Here is a 19,713-nt window from a genome sequence, read left to right on the forward strand (position 1 = left end):
ACACACACACACACACACACACACACACACTCACTCACTCAGCCTTCACAGAAAAATGTGTACATTATTCATATCCTCTTTGTTTTTATTTTTTCTCATTAAAGTCTTCATTCATTTTTATCCTCACTTTTTAATCAGTTTTTCTTTATGCTGAAATTGTTTTTACTTTAAAGCAATATGAAATATGACTCACAGGGATTTGTGACTAATATATCATTTTGGATTGTACCCTTTTAAAACATGAAATGACTTTCATTGTAGTTCAGTGCTTTTTATTTTGAATTGTTTTGCAGTTAGAACTTTTCTTTTGCCTTAAAGTCTTTCTCCATAATTGAACTTTTAAAGTCCTTTACTCATTTTACTTTAAGGGATGCTTTAAAGGCAGCAGCGGGAAGCTGCTTGCTGTTCTGAGACCCGTTTAGTTTGCTCCTTTGTGGGGAACCTGTATTTTCTACGTGGATGCTCAGAGGACTTTTCCTCATCTTTGAAATTAAAAAAATGTCACAAGGATATCTAGTTCTGCCAGTGTGACCACTAAGCTACTGTGGATTCTTTTCCTGCTATAAACACAGAAATGCTGGATTAAATATAACAAGATTTAAATGTGTCACTCTGCCAGTCATTTGCCTGCTCCTTATATATCATCCTTCTCCCTCCCCCTGTTCCACTCTGCCTTGCAGGGACCCATCCTTGCAAGCTGTATTTCCAGATTCCCTGGCCAAAGGGTAGCAACCACAGGCGATGAGAAGGCGGGGATAGACACAGAGGCTCCCGCCTCTATCTGCCCTGGACAGCTGCCTCCTGCAGTGCCTCTCGGTCAGGATCCTGCTGGATGCTGGCAGAGCGGAGGCCCTCCTTCCATGGTTCCAGCTCCTGATGGGCAGCCCCTACCAATATTCTAGCTTCTTCTGGGCACCCCAACTTTGAGGTTCTGGTAATGCCACCTTCTCCACATGTCCCTCCAGACTAGGCATGGGAACCACTTTCTGCTATTGCTCATTCCACTCACCATCCTCTGTGGGGCTTTTCAGCCCTTCTAACCCTGCAGGAGATAGCTCACTGTTTTAAATCCTTTTACTGAATTACCTGACATGGGCTCTGTTTTTCTGACTTCACTCTGACTAGTAAAACAACGTAATGTGAAAGGAAAGAAGAGGAGACACAGAGATGGCCACTGAAGTATGCTTGCTGCTCCTGCACCTTCCTCTTGACCCCCCGCCTCCCCCCACAAAGAATGAGCTCTCAAAGCTGTGCTCTGAAGAGTCAGAAGCCATTACTGTTCTTGCTACCGTTACCATGACTGCTTCTTCACAGCCCGGGAGCTGGAGAGTGGACAATGTAACGTTGCTACAGGAAAAGCCAGAAGTGGTCGGGAAAAAGGCCTTCATCCAGTGAGCCAGTGCATATCAGCCTGTGAAAGCCAGTTGTTAAATTATCAGGAATGTTAATAGCAGGTTCATGAATGCAGCCATTCTTACATAAGTGAAATATAACTCACATTCCTAAATAAAGCATAAGCTTACAATTAAGTTACGTTAAAAACAAAGGTAATAAATTTAAAAAAAGCTGTCTCTTCCTCATTATTTGACCGCATTTTATTACCTATGATCTGTGGCAGTGTATGGTGGAAATACTGTACAGTGGTGTCCTGGTATACTTCTGCACAGCTCTTCCTAATCCCTGTTCAGTGACATCATGCTGGTAGCTTGGAATTGGCCACTTGGGAGTATTTACACCATGGAAGTGGGCAAATGCTGCAAATCAAGACTTCTTTTGAGACCCCCCAGTTGGTAAACACTTACCAGTACACTACTGCTTTCATCTCACGTCTATATTCCAAACTTGTGCAAGTGCTTTTGAATATGCGAGCCAACCCTCATCTAGAACTCTTGTAGCAAGAGAGTCTAAAAAATGCAGATATTACCTCTTCAGCTTCTTCATCAATGGAGTAGGAATGGGTGTTGAATGAACCAATCAAGAGTACCAAGCTTGAATGAAGAGATCCAACCTACATCTAATAAGAGTTTACAAAAGAGAGATTATAAAGATTGGGAGAGAGCTTATATCTGGAAAGGTAGACTTAGAATTGTCCAGAATGAGTCTTCACAGGTGAACAACAACTAGGCTTCTCATCAGGTACAAAATATCCTCAGAGTACCAAGGAAATAATAAATTTATAATTCTCTGCCAAGTAGAACTACAATTCAAATGAAATTGAAATAAAGACTTTAAAAGACGAAGACTTAAAAAAGATTTCCACTTACAGTTCCTCAATGAAAGAATTACTAAATTCCCCTCATTAAGAAGGGAATTGAACCCAGGAGAGAGTGCCCGGCAAGAAGCAACAATGAGCAGAGAAATAGTTAAACTTGTGGAAAAGTCTAGGTAAGTGTTGGTTGTAAGATGTAACAAATACAACAACTACAACAACAGTAATGACTAATTTGGGGGGTTTAAAAGTGAGGTTGAACTGAAATATTGGACAGCTATACCATGGAAGAACAAAGAAATCCTAAGATGATAAACAACCCAGTAGATAAAGATGAAAAGCAAATTTATAGAAGAGGAAATCAGAATGGGCCCAAACTGTGCAACAAGATGCCCAAACTAGCAATCAAGGAGATCCGATTAAGAAAAATGGAAGAGTCTGATCATACCAAGTGTTGGCAAGGCTGTGGAGAAAAAGACATGCTGTTAGAATTATGGTGGGTCTGCAAATTGCCACAACCACGATGATGGTTTCAAAATATGTTCACAAATTCTTTGATACTCCAGGTGTGAATAGGTGGAGCCTAATTCCTTAAGTGTGGGCTGCACTTGGTGACTTGCTTCTAATGAATAGAGTGTGTTGAAAGTGACCATGTGTGATTTCGGAGACCACGCCATAAAAGTCCCCTCCTTCTGCCTTTTGAGTCACTTGGCTGGGAAAAGCCAGCTGCTATGTAATAAGAACACGTGAGCAGGCGTCTGGAGGGGCCCAAAGGAAGCTAGACGTTTTATGAACAGCGAAGTGAGTGAATCATCTTGGAAGTGGATCCTCCAGCCCCAGACATGCCTTCTGAAGGTCAATGTCTTGACTGCAACTTCCTGAACCAGAACAAGCCAGCTAAACAGCTCCTGATGCCTGACCCACAGAAACTGTGCGATAATAAATGTCTGCTGTTTTAAGTCACTAAGTTCAGGGGTAATTTTTTATGTGGCAGTATATAACAATTCCAACCACTTTGGAGCAACTTGGCAAAATCTGTAATATTTAACCTAAGTACAGAGGCTAGAGAAGTTTCTGCATATGTATACAAGGAGAGACACAGGAAGTTATTCCTTGCAGAATGCTTTTTCTTTCCATTGGGTAACAGGTAAATTGCAATATATGTATACAATGGAAAACTATGGAGCAGTTAAAAAAAGGAAAACTATGGGACAGTTAAACTAGGTGTATATGTATGAATTTGGATAAGTCCCTAAAATCGAATAGTGCAATGTGCAAGTTGCAAAAGCATATGTATGGTGTGATATTACTGATGTAAATTTAAAGCTATATACAGCAATACTATAATATATTCTATACAGTTACATCCAAATGTAGGAAAATTTAAAAACACAGACTGGAAGGATACATTCCACTCCAGAATAGAGTTGTCACAGTGGATGGAAGGAGGTGGAGGAATAGAATAAGTGGGCAGGGCTTCCATGTGTAATGCATTGTCTCTTTGAAAAAATCTAAAGCAAGTAAGGCAGTATATTAGCCGGTGTTCCATCTGGTTGGTGGGTCCATGGATGCCTTATGTTATTTGCTGAATTTTCTGTTGCTTTGAAACACTGTTGCCATTAATGTCGATTTCCATTCTGCTACTATTTTTGGATTCGTTCTTTGCTTTGCAAAGGCCTGCTCCTTTTCCAAATCACCTTGCCTCTTAGCAAGCTCTCTTTTCTTTTTAACTCGGTATCTCCTCACCTTACCCTGACATTTCCTTATGCATGCGCATTCTTATTTCATCGACACACCACTTTCTGAACTTGTTTTGAAGGACATCACCAGAAACTTTGTAAAATTGTCTTCTTTCTCATATTATTGCTTTTTTGCTTACATTCTTGAAAGTGCTTCCCCCTCTAATGCTGCAGAACTTTTATACAGACCCTACATTGGTGGTGTCTTTTGCTTACTCATTCCTGTCTGATTTGAGCTCTGTCCAAACCTTGTTTGCCAATTGGATCTTAATAAGGGAACACAATCGTTTTATAAGTTCTCAGCCAAGTACCCAGTGTCTAGTGCATCTCTGCTGGATCTTCTTGTCCCCATGACTTAACTCTTGGACTCTGGGGAGGAGATGTACATTTCTGGGGTATCTGAGGTCTGCTATTCTTTCGTAATCAAAAGCAATACATGAAAAACCGGATGTCCTCATAGGTCATTGTTCCTAGGGTCCTTCTCATTGACACCTTTGCCTGCAGCACATTTTCACATCTTCATGTGCAGGGCCCATGCCTCTGACCCTTTCATTTTTATTATTTATTTATTTATTTATTTATTTATTTATTTAAATATATTTCTTTATTGATTTCAGAGAGGAAGGGAGAAGGAGAGAGAGATAGAAACATCAATGGTGAGAGAGAATCACCGATCGGCTGCCTCCTGCACGCCCCCCACTGGGGACCAAGCCCACAACCCAGGCATGTGCCCTTGGCCGGAATTGAACCCTGGACCCTTCAGTCCGCAGGCTAACGCTCTATCCACTGAGCCAAGTCGGCCAGGGCTGACCCTTTCATTTTTAGCTGTGTTGCATATTGGTAGGTATGAGTAGTCAGGAGAAGGGGGTTGCTGCTCCACACTGGTGCTAAGGACAGTGGGGATTTGACGCTGGCTACTTCGAAAAAGCAAATTCAATTATAGGGTGATGGTCATCCCCACCAGAAAATGGAACAGAAAGAATCTGGGTAGCAAAAAACCTCTTCTGATCCCTTTACTATCTGGCTCTATTATTTAGTTTCCGAATTCAAAGTGTGGGTCCGCCACTGATTGTCATGCTAATGCTAACTGTGCAGACTTAATGGAAACTCCTTCTGCACCTGTCAGGAACAGCATTAGTTTTGTGTGCCTTCACGAGTGTCTCTAGGGGAGTTTGGCAGAGACCCTGTCTGGGTTGGTGAGGCTCTTTAACTTGTAGAATGCAGGGCCCATGTTGGCCCTTGTGTGTCTGGTAATTAGGAACTCTTGTGAAGCGTTCTGTGCACACTCTAGGCTCTCTCTCTACAGAGAGCCCCCGCTTCAGATGAGGTCTTGCACCTCCTTTCCAAAGCCCTTCCCTTCTCTCTGCGGTCCATTACAGGAATCCACGCAACTTAAACGAAGTACTTTAGAGCAGTGTTTGTCACACTAATTGCGGGGAAGGACTCGTTTTTGTTTTTTAATTCTGGTTCTTGGCAGACGGATACTTTTGTAAAATACAGTAAGAAGGAATTACTGGAAAAATAAAATAAAGATAAATCAAGTCAACTGGTCACATGCTTAGATGTTGGGACAATGCAATAAACATTTCAAAGTGGTCTCTCCACTTTGAAAGGAGCTCATTGCAGACCAGCCGCAGGCCGTGTCTGCCTGGCAGTGGTCCACAGAGCACACCGAGGGGCCCTGCTGTAGGGGCCCCGCAGGATTGTGTTTTGGCACCCTCTTTGTCCGTAGTAACAATATCAGCCTCTGGTAATATGCATGGGCCTTTGGTGCCCCAGAGAGAAAAATGGAAGGTGTGTGAGTCCGGGTTCCCCAGAGAAACCTAACCAATAGGATGGATGTGAATATAGAAGGATTTATTGTAAGGAATTGGCTCACATGGTTATGGAGGCGGAGAAGCCCACAGTCTGCAGCTGGCAAGCTGGAGACCCAGGAGAAATGATGGTGTTAGCTCCAGTCCGAGCCTCAGGTCCAGTCCAGGCAGAAGACCAGTGTCCCAGCTGAGAGAATGAATTCTCCCTCCTCTGCCTCCATCGATGGGCTGAGGCTCAGCCACGTCAGGGAGGGCAACCTGCTGTTCTCAGTCTGTGGCTCGGACGTTCCTCTCATCCAGAAACAACCTCACAGACAGCCCAGAGTAACATTTAACCACATATCTGGGCACCCCGGGGCCCAGTCACGTTGACACATAAAATTAACCTTCGCTGAAGGGCACCATCTCATGTCAACGTGAATGGGGCTCTTTGGTTGATTACTCCACCAAGAAATGTGCCCGTTCCTTGACCCTTAAAACAGGAACCACCCCTTTGATTTTTAACCCCCGGACACCTCGTCCATTATGTGACCAGAGAATCAGGCTCCCTGGTGCCCGGGAAATGGACTCTTCTTCAGCTCCTGTGCTTTCCATTCAAATAGCCCTCCTGCCGATGCAGCCAGCTGCTTGCTGACACCACTTGCCACTCACCGGGAACCCTGGTGCTGCCCAGCCCCTCGCCCACCTGGTCCCTCCGAACCGTGGTGCACGGAGCCAGCCAGCTTCCCTCTGAGCCCACCCTCTGCCACGTCCTCCCGGGCCCTCCTTCCTAACCCAGAATGTGTGATCTTCAATCCGATATACCCGTGACCTCCTCTTCTCCCTGTATCCTGTTTCATATAACCCTTAGCAAATAATTACTGATATTTATTGAGAATGTTCCTGGTGCTAAGTACAGTGCTTTCCATACCTTATATTAAATTTATAAAAACACTAATCAGTGTGTATCAAAACCCTCATTTACAGAGGAGGAAACAGGCTTACAGAAGATAAGTAACTTACTGACATGGGTATTGAAGGCAGGGGTAGGATTTAAATCTAACACTGTTTTTTCTGCAAAAGTCCTGATTTTTAAAAATATATATTTTTTATTGATTTCTTAGAGGAAGAAAAAGATAGAAACATCAATGATGAGAGAGAATCATTGATAGGCTGCTTCCTGCATGGCCCCGACCAGGGATCGAGCTCACAACCCGGGCATGTGCTTGCAAACCGTGACCTCCTGGTTCATAGGTCGAGGCTCAGCCACTGAACCACACCGGGCAGGCAGAAGTCCTGATTCTTAAACATGAAGTCATACTGCCTTACAGAAGCCACAGAGAAAGTGTCCACATGATAAAGTCAGTTAAATAATATTTCTCAATGAGTAAAGTTGCCGTGAAAATATTTACATATGTTTTGTGTTCATTGCCCCCCATATAAGGATCCATCTTCAAGTTTCAGTTCAGGGCCATGTTTGTCTTTGCCGATGAACTTGTGTGTTTTTCTTCCTTCGCCAAAGAGAAAATGTTGGTTGGGTTTCCCCAGGTGGCTTGGAGTGAAATTTAGTCCTTAATTGCAGCATCTGTTTTTAGCTTACTTGAAATAATGTTCTTCCCTCTTTTGAACATGACTTTATTTATCTGTATGGATAGTTCAATTGCACATGTTTTCTTTCCCACTAGGCACTGAACATTTTGGGTGCAGAGACCGAAGGAACTGAATATATACCTAATTTTGTAAGCTGCTTTTTTCCAGAAGCAAATTATGTTGGCATATCAAATAGGATTCAGTTATGACCAGTTTTGTGGTGTGTTTTTTTCTGCCAAGTACTCACTGTTTATTATGTGCTGTACTGGGACATGGCTTGGGTATGTTCGTTTGCGTATAACTTTGTTATGCAGCTGCAAAAATGTGTGTGTCAGATGCAAAGCTTCAGACGTCCAGGTAAAAGGCGATAAAGGGAAGATATTTACAAAATGCTTGGAAACTAGAGTGATGAGTGATGAAACGGGGAGGGATGTTTCCAGGGCTGGTACTGATCGGAGAGGGGCTCCTCCAGGCAGGGAAATTCGCTAAGATCAGTGTCATCTTCCCATGCTCACGAAGAACTGAAATGACAGAATAACAGCAGGTGAGGCAGCTGGGGTCCCGGGCCAGTGCTGAGAGGGAGCTGAAGGCACGCGGGAAGTGTTAGTGGTGTTGACTTCTCTCTCCCTGGGCCACGGGAATGCAGTCCTTTGTCAGACAATCACGGCACCCGGTCCCCCAAACCCGGATTGGCTTTAGGAAAAGGGAGAGTGGCCTTAACTTATACGTCTGATACTTGCTTTTCAACCTGTTCAGTCTGAAATTTGACTTGGAGAAAAGAGGAGATGGCAATTGTTCTTCCAGAAAAAGATGATTGTTTTCTATTTGTGTGAAAGGACAGATTTGGCTTGGGAGGGGGACGTCTGGCTTATAACTAGCCGAAGATGTACATTATATACTTGGCAAACGTGTGCGCGCTTTGCGGCCAGCGTCCTGCCGTTGACGATCGGCCCGTGGATGTGTGTTTTGTGAGCGGTAGAGCGTTCGCGTGGTTTGGAGGCTGACGGCTGGCTCTGGCCTCAGCCCTGGGTCTGTCTGACTGTTCGGGGCCCAGAGCATTTGTGAGAGTTGTCCCAGTTGTTATGATGAATGAAAAGTACCTTTGATAGAAATAGAGAAATCAGGAAGTGTGGCCTATTTTTTAGGAAGATAATTAATTCGTTTTTAGACATCTTGAGTTTAAAACGAGAGTTTGACATCTGGATGGAAATGTCTTAGCTCAGCTGTGGCTGCTTCGTCGAAACAGCACTTAGGAGGCTTGTGTTCTGGAAAGGATTCTTTCCCTAACCGGTGTTGTGCTCTTGGGCGAGCCCTGTAACTCTTAGGAGTCTACTTGGTTGATCTCTAGGTCAGCAGTGCTCAGCCCCAGCAAGGACCTGCTGCTGTGTTGGGGACAGTAGGGTCGTGTCCAGCTGTGCCTGTCACCAGTGGTGTCCCAGGGGAAAGAAGACAGGAGCCCCACCCCTGGTGTGTGCTGGTTCCGGTATCCCATGAGCAGGGACGATCGCCAAGTGTGGATTCTCCCTGAGTGGGTTTCGAGGGTCAGCGAGGTTTGGCTGTCCTGAGCTATCGTTCTTAGAGACTGGCCCGTTGGCTTCTTCCTGTAATTCATACCTCGTTACTCAGCAGTGGCCACAGGGGCTGCTCCGGCCACTCTGGCTTATCCTACAGACGCAAGCTTTAGTGCTGGACAGGTCTCTACAAGTGACTTACATGCAGAACGATAGCTGTGTGGGGAGAGAGCAAGGGGTCATTCCTCTCCCTCAGAGCCCTTGGCAGGGAGGCCCTCATCTGTGCTTGAATGCTCCCAGGGACGGGGAGATTACTCCTTCCAGGGCTGCCCAGTTCTCCTTCTGGGAGCCCTGCTAAGAAGATGTGCTTTAGCCACACCCTGTAATTGGCTCCCTGTTCTTCCTACCTATTCTCTAGTTCCACTCAGTGGTTTATTAGTCCTCTTAGTCCCTTTCCAGATGGGGAAGCAGAGCCTGACATGCTCAGTGGCTCCCTCACTGTGACAGAGCTGGGCCCTTTCTGCCTGGGAGGGCCCATCTTTCTAACTGCCTTTCCTCTTTATCCTTTGTACCTGCCCTTTCCTTCTCAACACACGCCTTTCCCTCCCCTTTCCCTTTGCCTGGAGCCTCTGGCCTGCCTTGCACTGTGGGGGACTTCTGAGGCCCAGTGGAGGTGGTCATCTGGGCAGAGCAGCTTTGCGTGGAGGGTTTGTTAGTTGGGGGTAGAGGGATGCATTAGTTCAACGGTTCTCAACCTGTGGGTCGTGACCCCTTTGGCGGTCGAATGACCCTTTAACAGGGGTCGCCTAAGACCATCCTGCATATCAGATATTTACATTACAATTCATAACAGTAGCAACATTACAGTTATGAAGTAGCAACGAAAATAATTTTATGGTTGGGTCACAACATGAGGAACTGTATTTAAAGGGCCAGAAGGTTGAGAACCACTGCATTAGTTCATTTCCCCGAGAGGGCTGGAAGCTGCTTAGTTCTGGGACACCTTGAGATGTCACTCACCTTTATAGTAGGGCAGGTGCGAGTCGGGGGAGTCGGGCGTGGGGGCCGCTCCTCAAAGGTGCACACTGGTATGCATATTCACTTAGAGCCGCTCATTCCCCCTGCTTGGAGTGCTGTGTGAGTGGAATGCCTGCTTTGCCTGGGAAAAGTGAAACCCTTGGACCTCTGCAGGTCCCCAGCCAAGACATCCAGACCCTGGGCAGCCCGACATTTCTGGGGTGCGCAGTCCTGTCTTATGAGAACTGAGAAAGAGGGTGTCAGGCGAGGGAGAGGAGCAGAGGGTGTTCCTGTTTGTACGGAGACAGCTTGGTGATGACAGGGTGTCCCACAGTCTGCAGGGACAACTCGCTTCAAATTCATAATTCAGTGGGAACAATGACGCAAGACATACAGTGGAGGAAGGGCTAGATCTTGAGTCCCTGTAGGGTTTGTTCAGCCCTGGGTACCCCGGAGTTTTCTGACTTCCCCTCTAGAGATGTTATTATGTAAAAGATAACACTGGCCATGGGAAAGCCGGGGTGGTCCTTTAAGGACGGAAAGGAGGAGTGACTGACGATGTCTTTTTCTCTCGCTTCCCTCCTCCCGTGAACAGGGAGAAGATGCCTTTCCACCATGTGACCGCTGGCCTGTTGTACAAGGGGAATTACCTCAACCGGTCTCTCTCTGCTGGCAGCGACAGCGAGCAGCTTGCAAATATCTCCGTGGAGGAGCTCGATGGTAAGGAGCCCGCCCCGTCTGGGAGCTTAGCCATCCGGAGAGGCACTTGGGGCTATTGTGCATCTCAGGTGAAAGGGCCAGGCTCTGGCCACCAGTTGTGGCCCCGTCTGACTGTGGTGGACGGGAAAGAGTTCAGAGGTAAATTCTGCCCGAAGGACTTCTTTGTGTGGGATGGACCTCGAGGCCTGAGAGATCGATGGTGGATAGTTCCGTTTCCTTGGCTACTGACTGGGAGGATAGCCTTCAACTCCCCAAGTGTATTTTGCAGTTTATGGAATCTCTGTCACACACGGTGTCTTCCTGTTCCCATATTGTCATTTACGCTGGGGCCCAGCTGTGGGGGAGGGTGAAGCCTTGTTAATGGCTGTCTCTTGACGTGTGGCCATGTGCTTTGAATCCTGCCCAGCTGAGAAATTGTCTGGAAGCTGCGTCGAGGTGGACAGCGATAATTTTTATCGCCTCTGTTCCTTCGTAACACAGTTCAGCCCTGAGTATTCAGGGCAGAATGAGGGATGGGAAAAAACCTGAGAACGCAGTGACTGACTTCGTCCTGGGACACTGCCCTGTTGTGTCCCCATTGGTAAACCAACCCCCGATAAAAAGAAAATTAAAGCAAGAGAGAAGGAATTATTTTCTGGAATAGAGAATTAGGTTGATTCAGCCAGATGTTTGCCTAGGTGCTACATCTGCTGAGGCCAAACCAGAATCGTTTTTTTCCCAGTGTTTTGGAATGCTGTGTTCCTTGTAACACATTTTAAAACACGAAGTCTACTAATTTATTTTCTAAAAGAGAGAAGCCGAAATTACCCCAGATGGCTCCCATCTTTGCTTTTAAGTGTAATGGTCCGAGCCAGCATGCCTTCTCTGCGCTCCTTTTTCACCGGGGAAGGTGGGAAGATTCAGTGCGGGGCCAGGGAAGCCACACTTGCTTCATGATCTGCAGCAGATGAGGGAATCGAAGGATGGGGCCGTGTGATAACTTTCCCTGCCCTTGTTTATTTTGTTGGCATGCTTCCCTAGGGGCTTGCTTATTTGCATGAGCAAGCAGTGGAGTGGCAGAGGTGGGTGGGCTGGGTCCAGAGGAGGCTGGGATGTCAGAGCGAGTGGGCAAGGCCAGGCTCCTTAGGGCAGCAGCTGCTCACTGTGGTCTGGACAGAGTGGTGGCCCGAGAGGACAGCAGGACTCTTAGCTCTACTGGCCTTCAGTTGGCCAGAGAACAGTCAGATGCAGGACACAGATGCATGCAAGAGAGCCCTAACTGCCTGTGACGGGAGCCCAGCCTTCATTAGTTTTGGCCGCGATGGGCAGGTGAGGTGAGGCTCAGGCTCCCCCACACCCCGAGGAGTCGGCCCCCAGTGGAGATGAGGGCAGGTGGTGCATTGATTTGGCGGGTTTGCACGTGTGTTTGTGTAGGTCCCCTGGGTTTGTCAGTTAGCAGGAGCCCCCTGAGTGGGTTTTGCTGAACAGAGGCCAAGAACCGGCAACTCTCAAAGATGCGAGATTACTAACCAAATGAAGTTTGAAGATCCCCTGTGGCTGTCCCAGATCCTGCTTTCCACTTCCCTTCCTCTTTCCGTCTGCCACCCAACCTTGCAAATAACCAAGAGATGATTTCTCCAACACTTCTCAGAGCAAGGCGTTTTTTTTTGTTTGTTTGTTTTGTTTTTGTTAAATCTGGGCCACCTCTGGGTGCGGCCTTTCAAGAGGATGGCTGGTGAGATTTCAGCCCTGTTCCCTGCTCTGAGCACCTGGCTGCAACACCCTGCATGTTCTTGGGCAAACATCAGAGTTCACCAGCTGTTTCACCCAGGGCCAGGCAGCTGGGCAGGGCTGAAAGGTGCCTTCTGCCCAGCCAGCGTGGCTCAGTGGTTGAGCGTTGACCTATTAACCAGGAGGTCATGGTTCGATTCCCAGTTGAGGGCTCAATCCCCAGTGTGGGCGTGCAGGAGGCATGATCAATGATTCTTTCTCATCAAAGATGTTTCTGTCTCTCTCTCCCTCTCCTTTCCTCTCTGAAATCAATGAAAAAAAAAAAGAAAAGAAAAGAAAAGAAAGAAAGGCTCCTTCTTAGCAGGCGAGATGAGCAGGGAGTGACTCTAGTAGTTCAGATGGGCAGGCTCAGGAGGGAAGCCCTGGTGGAAGGAAGCGGGACTTCAGGACCTGAGGGCGCTGGTGAAGGTGCTGCCTTTGTCCTTCAGGAGGGTAATCCATGTATTTTCTGATGGAAGATTTCTTCTACTTCATTGTTTTTTGCCAAGGTGACCCCTGAGTTATGACTGCTCATGCTTTCTTATGAGCATCGTGGGGCTCGGGCAGGGCTGTGCAGATGTGCACTGAGTTTAGAGCTGGGGAGCAAGGTCTGAAAACCAGCTGGCAAGAATCGGTCCGGGTGACTGCTGCTGGTGCTTCAGGGAGCCGAGGTCTCTGAGCCTTTGCCTGCTTGCTGTTCTCTTGGGGCTGCCTCCTGTCAAGCTGTCCTCAGTCCTGCTGTTCGAGGCCACTCATCTATTCTCAGAGGTCTCGCGGTGTTGCACAGGCACTTGATGTGTTGGACACTGGTGGACAGTGGAGCATCCCTTGTGGTCCGGCTAACTCTGGTGCAGACACTAGTTGGGTACCACCCTCACTTTCTGCTCGCCCCCTCCTCACCCTGCAGCCTCCTGCTTCAGGATCACCATGGGGATAGGTTGGTTGGTGCTTATCACCAGGAACAGAATGCCCCTTTCCTTCAAGGTAAAGGTCAAAGGAGCCCAGTCCCTGGGTGGGTCCCCACAGAGAACAGGCAGGACAAGAGCCTCTCTCCACGCACGCCATCTCCAGCTGCCATTCACTCTGGAAAGTTTCTGTTTCTTCTCTTTACACAAAGCTCAGGAGGAAATAGTGCAAAGCTGCTGCAAGTTGGCCAGACTGGAGTTGAGCATCACCCAACAAGCAAACTCAGCCACGATGAATCGGTTGAGACAATCATTCATTCATTCATTCCTTTGTTCATTCCTGTTCATTCATTCATTTCAGGAATGCTTACCCAAGTGCTTTCTGGATGGAGGAAGAAATAAAATAGGCATAATATTCATTGTCTCTCCCCAAAGAGTTTGCAGTATACCCAGGGAGTTCATGTATATTCATTAGCAGTCTCTTGCACTTCTACAGGGTGTCATGTGAAGTTTTATTAGACATATGAATTATAATAAAAAAAGTTTTTGAAATGCTATTTATTGAATAGCCTTGTGATGCTATCTTAATCTTAAACTAAAATTGCCGCTATCAGAAGTTCATTCATGTTCATTAATATATGGTATTCCATTATTGATACTATGACCCCATTTCTATGTCCATTCTATTCAGGATGGATATTTGGGTTTCCAGTTTGGGGCTATCAGTGTCTAATCCAGTGTCCCCTTCTGTAGCAGCTGTGCTAGGGTGTGCTCTCCTCAGGGCTTCCTCATAGCAGCTATGAAATGTCTGGGTGTAGGTATTTCACATGATTTTTGTCAGTAACAGTGTCAGCCCCTTGGATTACTGTCTCGAGTCTTCCTTTGAGCTTAGGTTCATTTGCTTTCACATCTTTGATGGTTATTATTTCTGTTTGTTCTTCAGGAATGCCTCTCATTTTAATGCTAGATTTTCATTCGTTTTTCACTTTACCCATCTCTTCTCACATTATTTTTCTCTTTTGCACCTCTGCAGTCTGCATTCCTTCTTGAGTGTGTTTTCTACAACATTGATTTAGTTGTCTACTGTCATTTACAAATTTTAAATTATTTATTATAAAATTTAAAATAATTTATATAATGTATATTAATATAATGTATGTACCCATGTAATATCCATGTATATATTACATATATACATAATTTACATGTGTATATATAAAGCCTTTTTATCTAGCCTAATGCTGTCTTTATTTTGCAATAGAAGCTGTTTTTATATGGTCCCTTTTGCTTTTTTCTGTTCTGCTTTGTGATTCAACCATTATTGTTCTTTGTAGGGCCAGGGACTGTGAGCAAGCAGGGTTTATAATGACTCCTTAGCCTTCTCTGTTCTATCTTCACTTTACCCAGATCTGGGAAAATTTTCCCCTTTCCAGCCCTAGACTAGAGAGCCCTGTTTCTAGAAGACATGCAGCTATCTCGTCCAGGGCTGCAGGGCAGAAGCGGGATCTTGATGGCCCATACTGTTGGGTTGGTTCCCTGTGCCACAGAATTACATCAGCCTTTGTCCTTCCCTCTCCTGCTCTCCTTCCTGCTCCCAAACTGGAACACAGCAGTCAGTGACCCCAGGTACATTCTGCTTCTCATCTGCCCTGCCAGTGATCCAGGATGGTCGCACCAACCCCTGGCTCTGCTTACTCTCAGAGGGGTGTTTTCTAAAGGAGCTTAGAAAAGGGGTGCTGCCGAGGTGGGTTTGGGTTGGGGAATAGATCACCATGGAAACAGTTGCTTGCTTTGATGGCCACTGTAGCCTCTGGGTCCCTGGCAAGAACAAACAGTGGTGGTGAGTGAAAGCCTTCCTTCCCGGGGGCCGCTGTGGTTCTCGGGGTGGGAGTTGTGTTTCCCCAGTTTCATCAGCGTTGGAATTAGTGGGGAATTAGTGGAAGTTCTCCTCAGGCTCTGACATGTGGACATATCTCAAAATTACTATTCCTGGTGATGTGCTCACACATATATTTTGGGAGTATTTTTTTTTTTTTAATATATTTTATTGATTTTTCATAGAGAGGAAGGGAGAGAGATAGAGAGTTAGAAACATCGATGGGAGAGAAACATCGATCAGCTGCCTCCTGCACATCTCCCACTGGGGATGTGCCTGCAACCCAGGTACATGCCCTTGACCGGAATCGAACCTGGGACCCCTCAGTCCGCAGGCCGACGCTCTCTCCACTGAGCCAAACCGGTTTCGGCAATTTTTGGGAGTATTTTTATCTCAGTTTTGGGGGTGCATGGATCAGTCTGCCACCCTTCCATCATGAAGCCCCATGTTAGCAGTTGGCTCACTTCATTTGGACTGCTCCAGAGTTACTCTTCATACAGCCGCTTTCCTCAGTGACTCACCTTTGCCCAATCCGCTGGACACTCAGTATTTATTTTGTACTTTCTGCAGCATCTGGCAGTGTTTGTCACACCTTTGGTTTTGAAGTTGTCACTGCCTTGGCATCATGTCACTAGCTGGCTCTCCTCCTACCTCTTTTCTGCCTCTCTGTTATTTTCACTGCTCCTTGTGTGCCCCTCACCTCCTGACAACTCCTTACACACTGCTGTCTCCTGGAGTTAGTTTCTCTTGTCCTCCCCATGGGCGTGTACATGCTGACCACCTCAAGATCTATATCTTCACTTCCTGCCTCCCTCCTGAGTTTTATTTATTTATTTATTTATTTGATTGACCTCAAAGAGAGAAGGGGAGGAGAGAGAGAGAGAGAGAGAGAGAGAGAGAGAGAGAGAGAGAGAGAGAGAGAGAGAGAGAGACAGACATTGATATGAGAGAGAAACATCCATCATTCCCTCCAGCACCTGCCCCCACTGGGAATGAAACTCACAATCTGGGTATGTGCCCTGACCAACAATTGAACCCACCACATCTGGTGTACAGGCTGATGCTCCAACCAACTGAGCCACACCGGCCTGGGCCCTCCTGAATTTTATACTTGCTACCTATAGTCCTGTGTAGATGTCCCACACATTTCTTAAACTCCAAAGATCCAGAGCCCTATGGATTTCTTTGTTCTCCCAAACTGCCCCTCCTGTGGAATTTTCCCCAGGAAATTATATCACATTATACCCAGTCAGCCACAGTGCTAGTTTGGGAATCACCCTCGATTCCTCTTTTTCTCTTACTTCCCACCTATAAGTGGCAAAGTCCTGCAGATCGACTTCTACGTATTCCTTCCTCTCTGAGCACATTGCCATTGTCTGTGGCCACGTCCTCACATCCTAGACACTGCAGTCACGGGGAGTAGATCTCCTTGTACCTCACCCATGACATCACCCTGTGTCAGTTCAGTTCCATTTCAGTGGAGGGATGCTTCCCAATTACATACTTGATGAGGTTATCCCTCTGTTTATAACTTTTTGTCCTACAAGTATATAAATATACACATATTTAACATTTATTTTAACTTTTAAAAACATTTCAAATCCACAGGGATTTTGGATTTAATTATTCATATTGCAGTGTTTGCTGTTTAAATTTTGTCACCAATTACTAATTTGCTTTATTCAAAACATGAGGTTCCCTGTCCTATTTGTTTTTCTGAATGGAAGCCCCTTAGCCAAGACAGACAAGGACATCAATTTATTTTGGTGGAGGGAGAATAGGTATGGGGAAGCATTTGCTTTCTTCCTCTCTACCTTCTCTCAACACATGACACACACACACACACACACACACACAATTTTTTTCAGTTCTAGAATTTTTAACTCGGTTCTGTTTTTATAGTTTCCATTTCTCTAATGAAACACTCTATCTGTTTACTCATTAAAACAGCGTTAAAAAATTCTTTGGACATATTTGCCTATATTTATAATAGCTCTTAAAAGTCTTCATGTACTAAATCCAATATCTAGGCTCTAGGCCATCTTGTTTGGTTTCTGTTGTCTTTTTTTTTCAGATTATGATCAATATTTAAAAGATATCTTTGCAGGTCTACTAACATTTGACTGTTTACCAAACATGGTGAATACTATATTATAGAGACTCTGTATTCTGTTATCTTTCTCTGAAGAGGGTTGCTTTTTGCTCTTTGTTCCATTACTAGCTGACCACCTTAAATGTGTGTGGGTCTGGTTTTATGCTCTGTTAGGGCATGTCTGTGGAAATGCCAAGGTGGCTCCCCAGCCCAGCTAATGTGGTAGACTAGACACTCAGCCCCCAAACTCCGCCTTCCTCCTGGATCTGGTCAGGGCTTGATTTTTGTTTGGTTAGGGTGGGTCTGAAGTAGGCCTTTACATTGGTTCCTTATTCTTACAGTGTGATCTTCCTAGTGTCTCAGCTGGATGCTTGTGGGATGTTAATGAGGTTTTTTCAGACATCTCCTAGGGCTGCTTAAATTCTAGTATCTGTTTTCTCTTCTCAAACTCATAGCAGCTGCTTCCTGGTAGTCTGGTTTCATCTCAACTTGCGCAAGTGTAGCCCAGCCTTCAGCTAAGTATTCACAGGGAGCCCACGCAGGCTTCTGGGGCCCCTCTCTGAAGTTTTCTCCTCTAGGCTGCATTACCCCACAGATTCCAGCCCCCTTAGCTCCCCAAAGAATGAACTGTCACTGGGAAATTGTCCCCAGGCCAAGAGCCAGGGCGACACGGGGCTCACCATGTGCATGTCCCTTCTCCCCACAATTACAGTCTTGTACTGACTACTGTGCAGGGCCTGAAAACAGATGCTGTATATATTTTGTTCAGTTCTTTGGTTGTACAGCTTCTGTTGGGAACAACCTGTCTACTTGGGAAACACATATTCATCTTGTAAGTTTCAACATCGTCATTGTGGTCATGATCATCATCATCATCATCATCATCACCAACATCATCACATCTGAGTCCTTACTGTGTCCTAGGAACTGTTCAACATGCATTATATGAATTAATTCATTTAATCCTTTTAATAACCTATGATACAGGTGCTATGATTAACCCTATTTTTGCAAATGTGGAAAACGGGGACGTTAAATCACCTAGTGGCATCACTAGCATGTATTGGAACTGGGATGCAAACTGTCACCTGTCGTCAGAGCTCATGCCTTTTAACTTTTATGCTCTGCATCCTCCTCCCTGCTAGATAAGACCCCTTTTGCCTTCCCTGCACCCTCATGTCACCACTGATTCACTGCCACCACTGTGACACATGGCTGAGAACTTGGCTGATGAATCAAACTTTCAGTGGGTGGAGAGATATTTTTAAAGCTCTGTGTGAGCCCAGCATGCTCCTCACCCAGAGCAGAGGTGCCCTGCATGCAGCCTGGGAAGGGCTGGTGGTGGGCATGGGTCCATATAGAAGGGGGCTGGCTCCCGTGCCGTGCATTCTGAACGGCCCCTCCTCACCTCCACCCATCTGGTCCCTCATATATTTTCCTGTAAAGAAGATTCTCCCCTACCCTTTCCCCTCCCTCCCCCCTTCCCTCCACTTTTGCTGGTTGATTTAAACATCCCAGAGGCATACCCTACTTGCCTTTTTTGAGACACTTCCTTCTACAGCCCTTTTATGGAGGCAGAAACATTACTGTCATAAGAAGAGAAGCTCATAAATCTTATTTAAAGAAGTTGATGGCTCAAAGTTCACTCCTCCAGAGGAGACAATTCAAGGGTAAAACTGCCAGGTATACAGCTCTGCTCCCAAGCCCAGAATTAGCCTTACTATGGGGGTCTTTTATCTCTGTGGGTACTTCCTCTTGGAGGCTTGACCTGCCTTTGAGCCTTGAAAGAGAAGTGCTTTGTGGAGAGTTGTGAAGCTTTGTTAGCAGAGCAGCAAGAGATTTCTCGGATGGTGGCTGCTTCCAAGGGCCCACTCCTTAAAGGGACGTTTGTCTACCTCTTCTTGTAGTTTTCTGCATCTTGTTCTGAGAATGTATTTTGATAGCCACGGCCAAGAAGGAAACCTGAGTACCGTCCCTGCTGCTTTCGTTTTACTCATTTATAATCTATATGCTACCTGTTTCCAAAAGTGATTGAGACATCGTGTGATAAGGAAGAATAATGAACTGCAAAGGCTGTCAGAAGAGGAATAGGAAATAAAGAGCCCACATATAAAGAGGAAGAAAAAATATGACAGCCCTTAAAACTAATACATGTGGGTAAGCATTAAATTTAGCTCCAAGCTTTCAATTGGTTGGGGCGAGATGGTAATATGAATTTCATTATTCCAATGATAGCCTTAATGTGTCCCATTAGAATAATAGTCTTCTCATCTGTATTACAAATAGGTTCCCTTGGCCCATAATAAAAATACCCAATATACAAGCATTTTGTTTTTTTCTTTTAGAGATATTGGTGGCTTTCAACTTTTCTCCCCCTCAAATTTCTGAGGATTTAAAAAAATACCTATTTCCACTAGTAGTAGTGGCTTATGATAGTGGTGATTGTCAATGAAGGACGAGGTGCTAATCTTAGACTCTGCAGATGCAGAGATGAGGGTAGATTGTAGTCTAA

At 45.7% G+C, this 19,713-nt stretch overlaps 1 protein-coding gene across 3 annotated transcripts in view; it reads left to right on the forward strand.

Moving 5' to 3' along the window:
• Window positions 1–19,713, forward strand: part of CALN1 (calneuron 1) — a 425,613-nt gene that overhangs the window by 121,322 nt on the left and 284,578 nt on the right. For all 3 annotated transcript variants that reach the window (XM_014544450.1, XM_014544451.1, XM_005872043.2), the window contains one exon: window positions 10,455–10,579. In XM_014544450.1, coding sequence (XP_014399936.1) covers window positions 10,455–10,579 — 125 coding nt within the window. The remainder of the gene's footprint in view (window positions 1–10,454; window positions 10,580–19,713) is intronic.

The sequence above is a fragment of the Myotis brandtii genome, unplaced genomic scaffold (assembly GCF_000412655.1).
Source record: "Myotis brandtii unplaced genomic scaffold, ASM41265v1 scaffold363, whole genome shotgun sequence".
NCBI classification, from domain to species: Eukaryota; Metazoa; Chordata; class Mammalia; order Chiroptera; family Vespertilionidae; genus Myotis; species Myotis brandtii.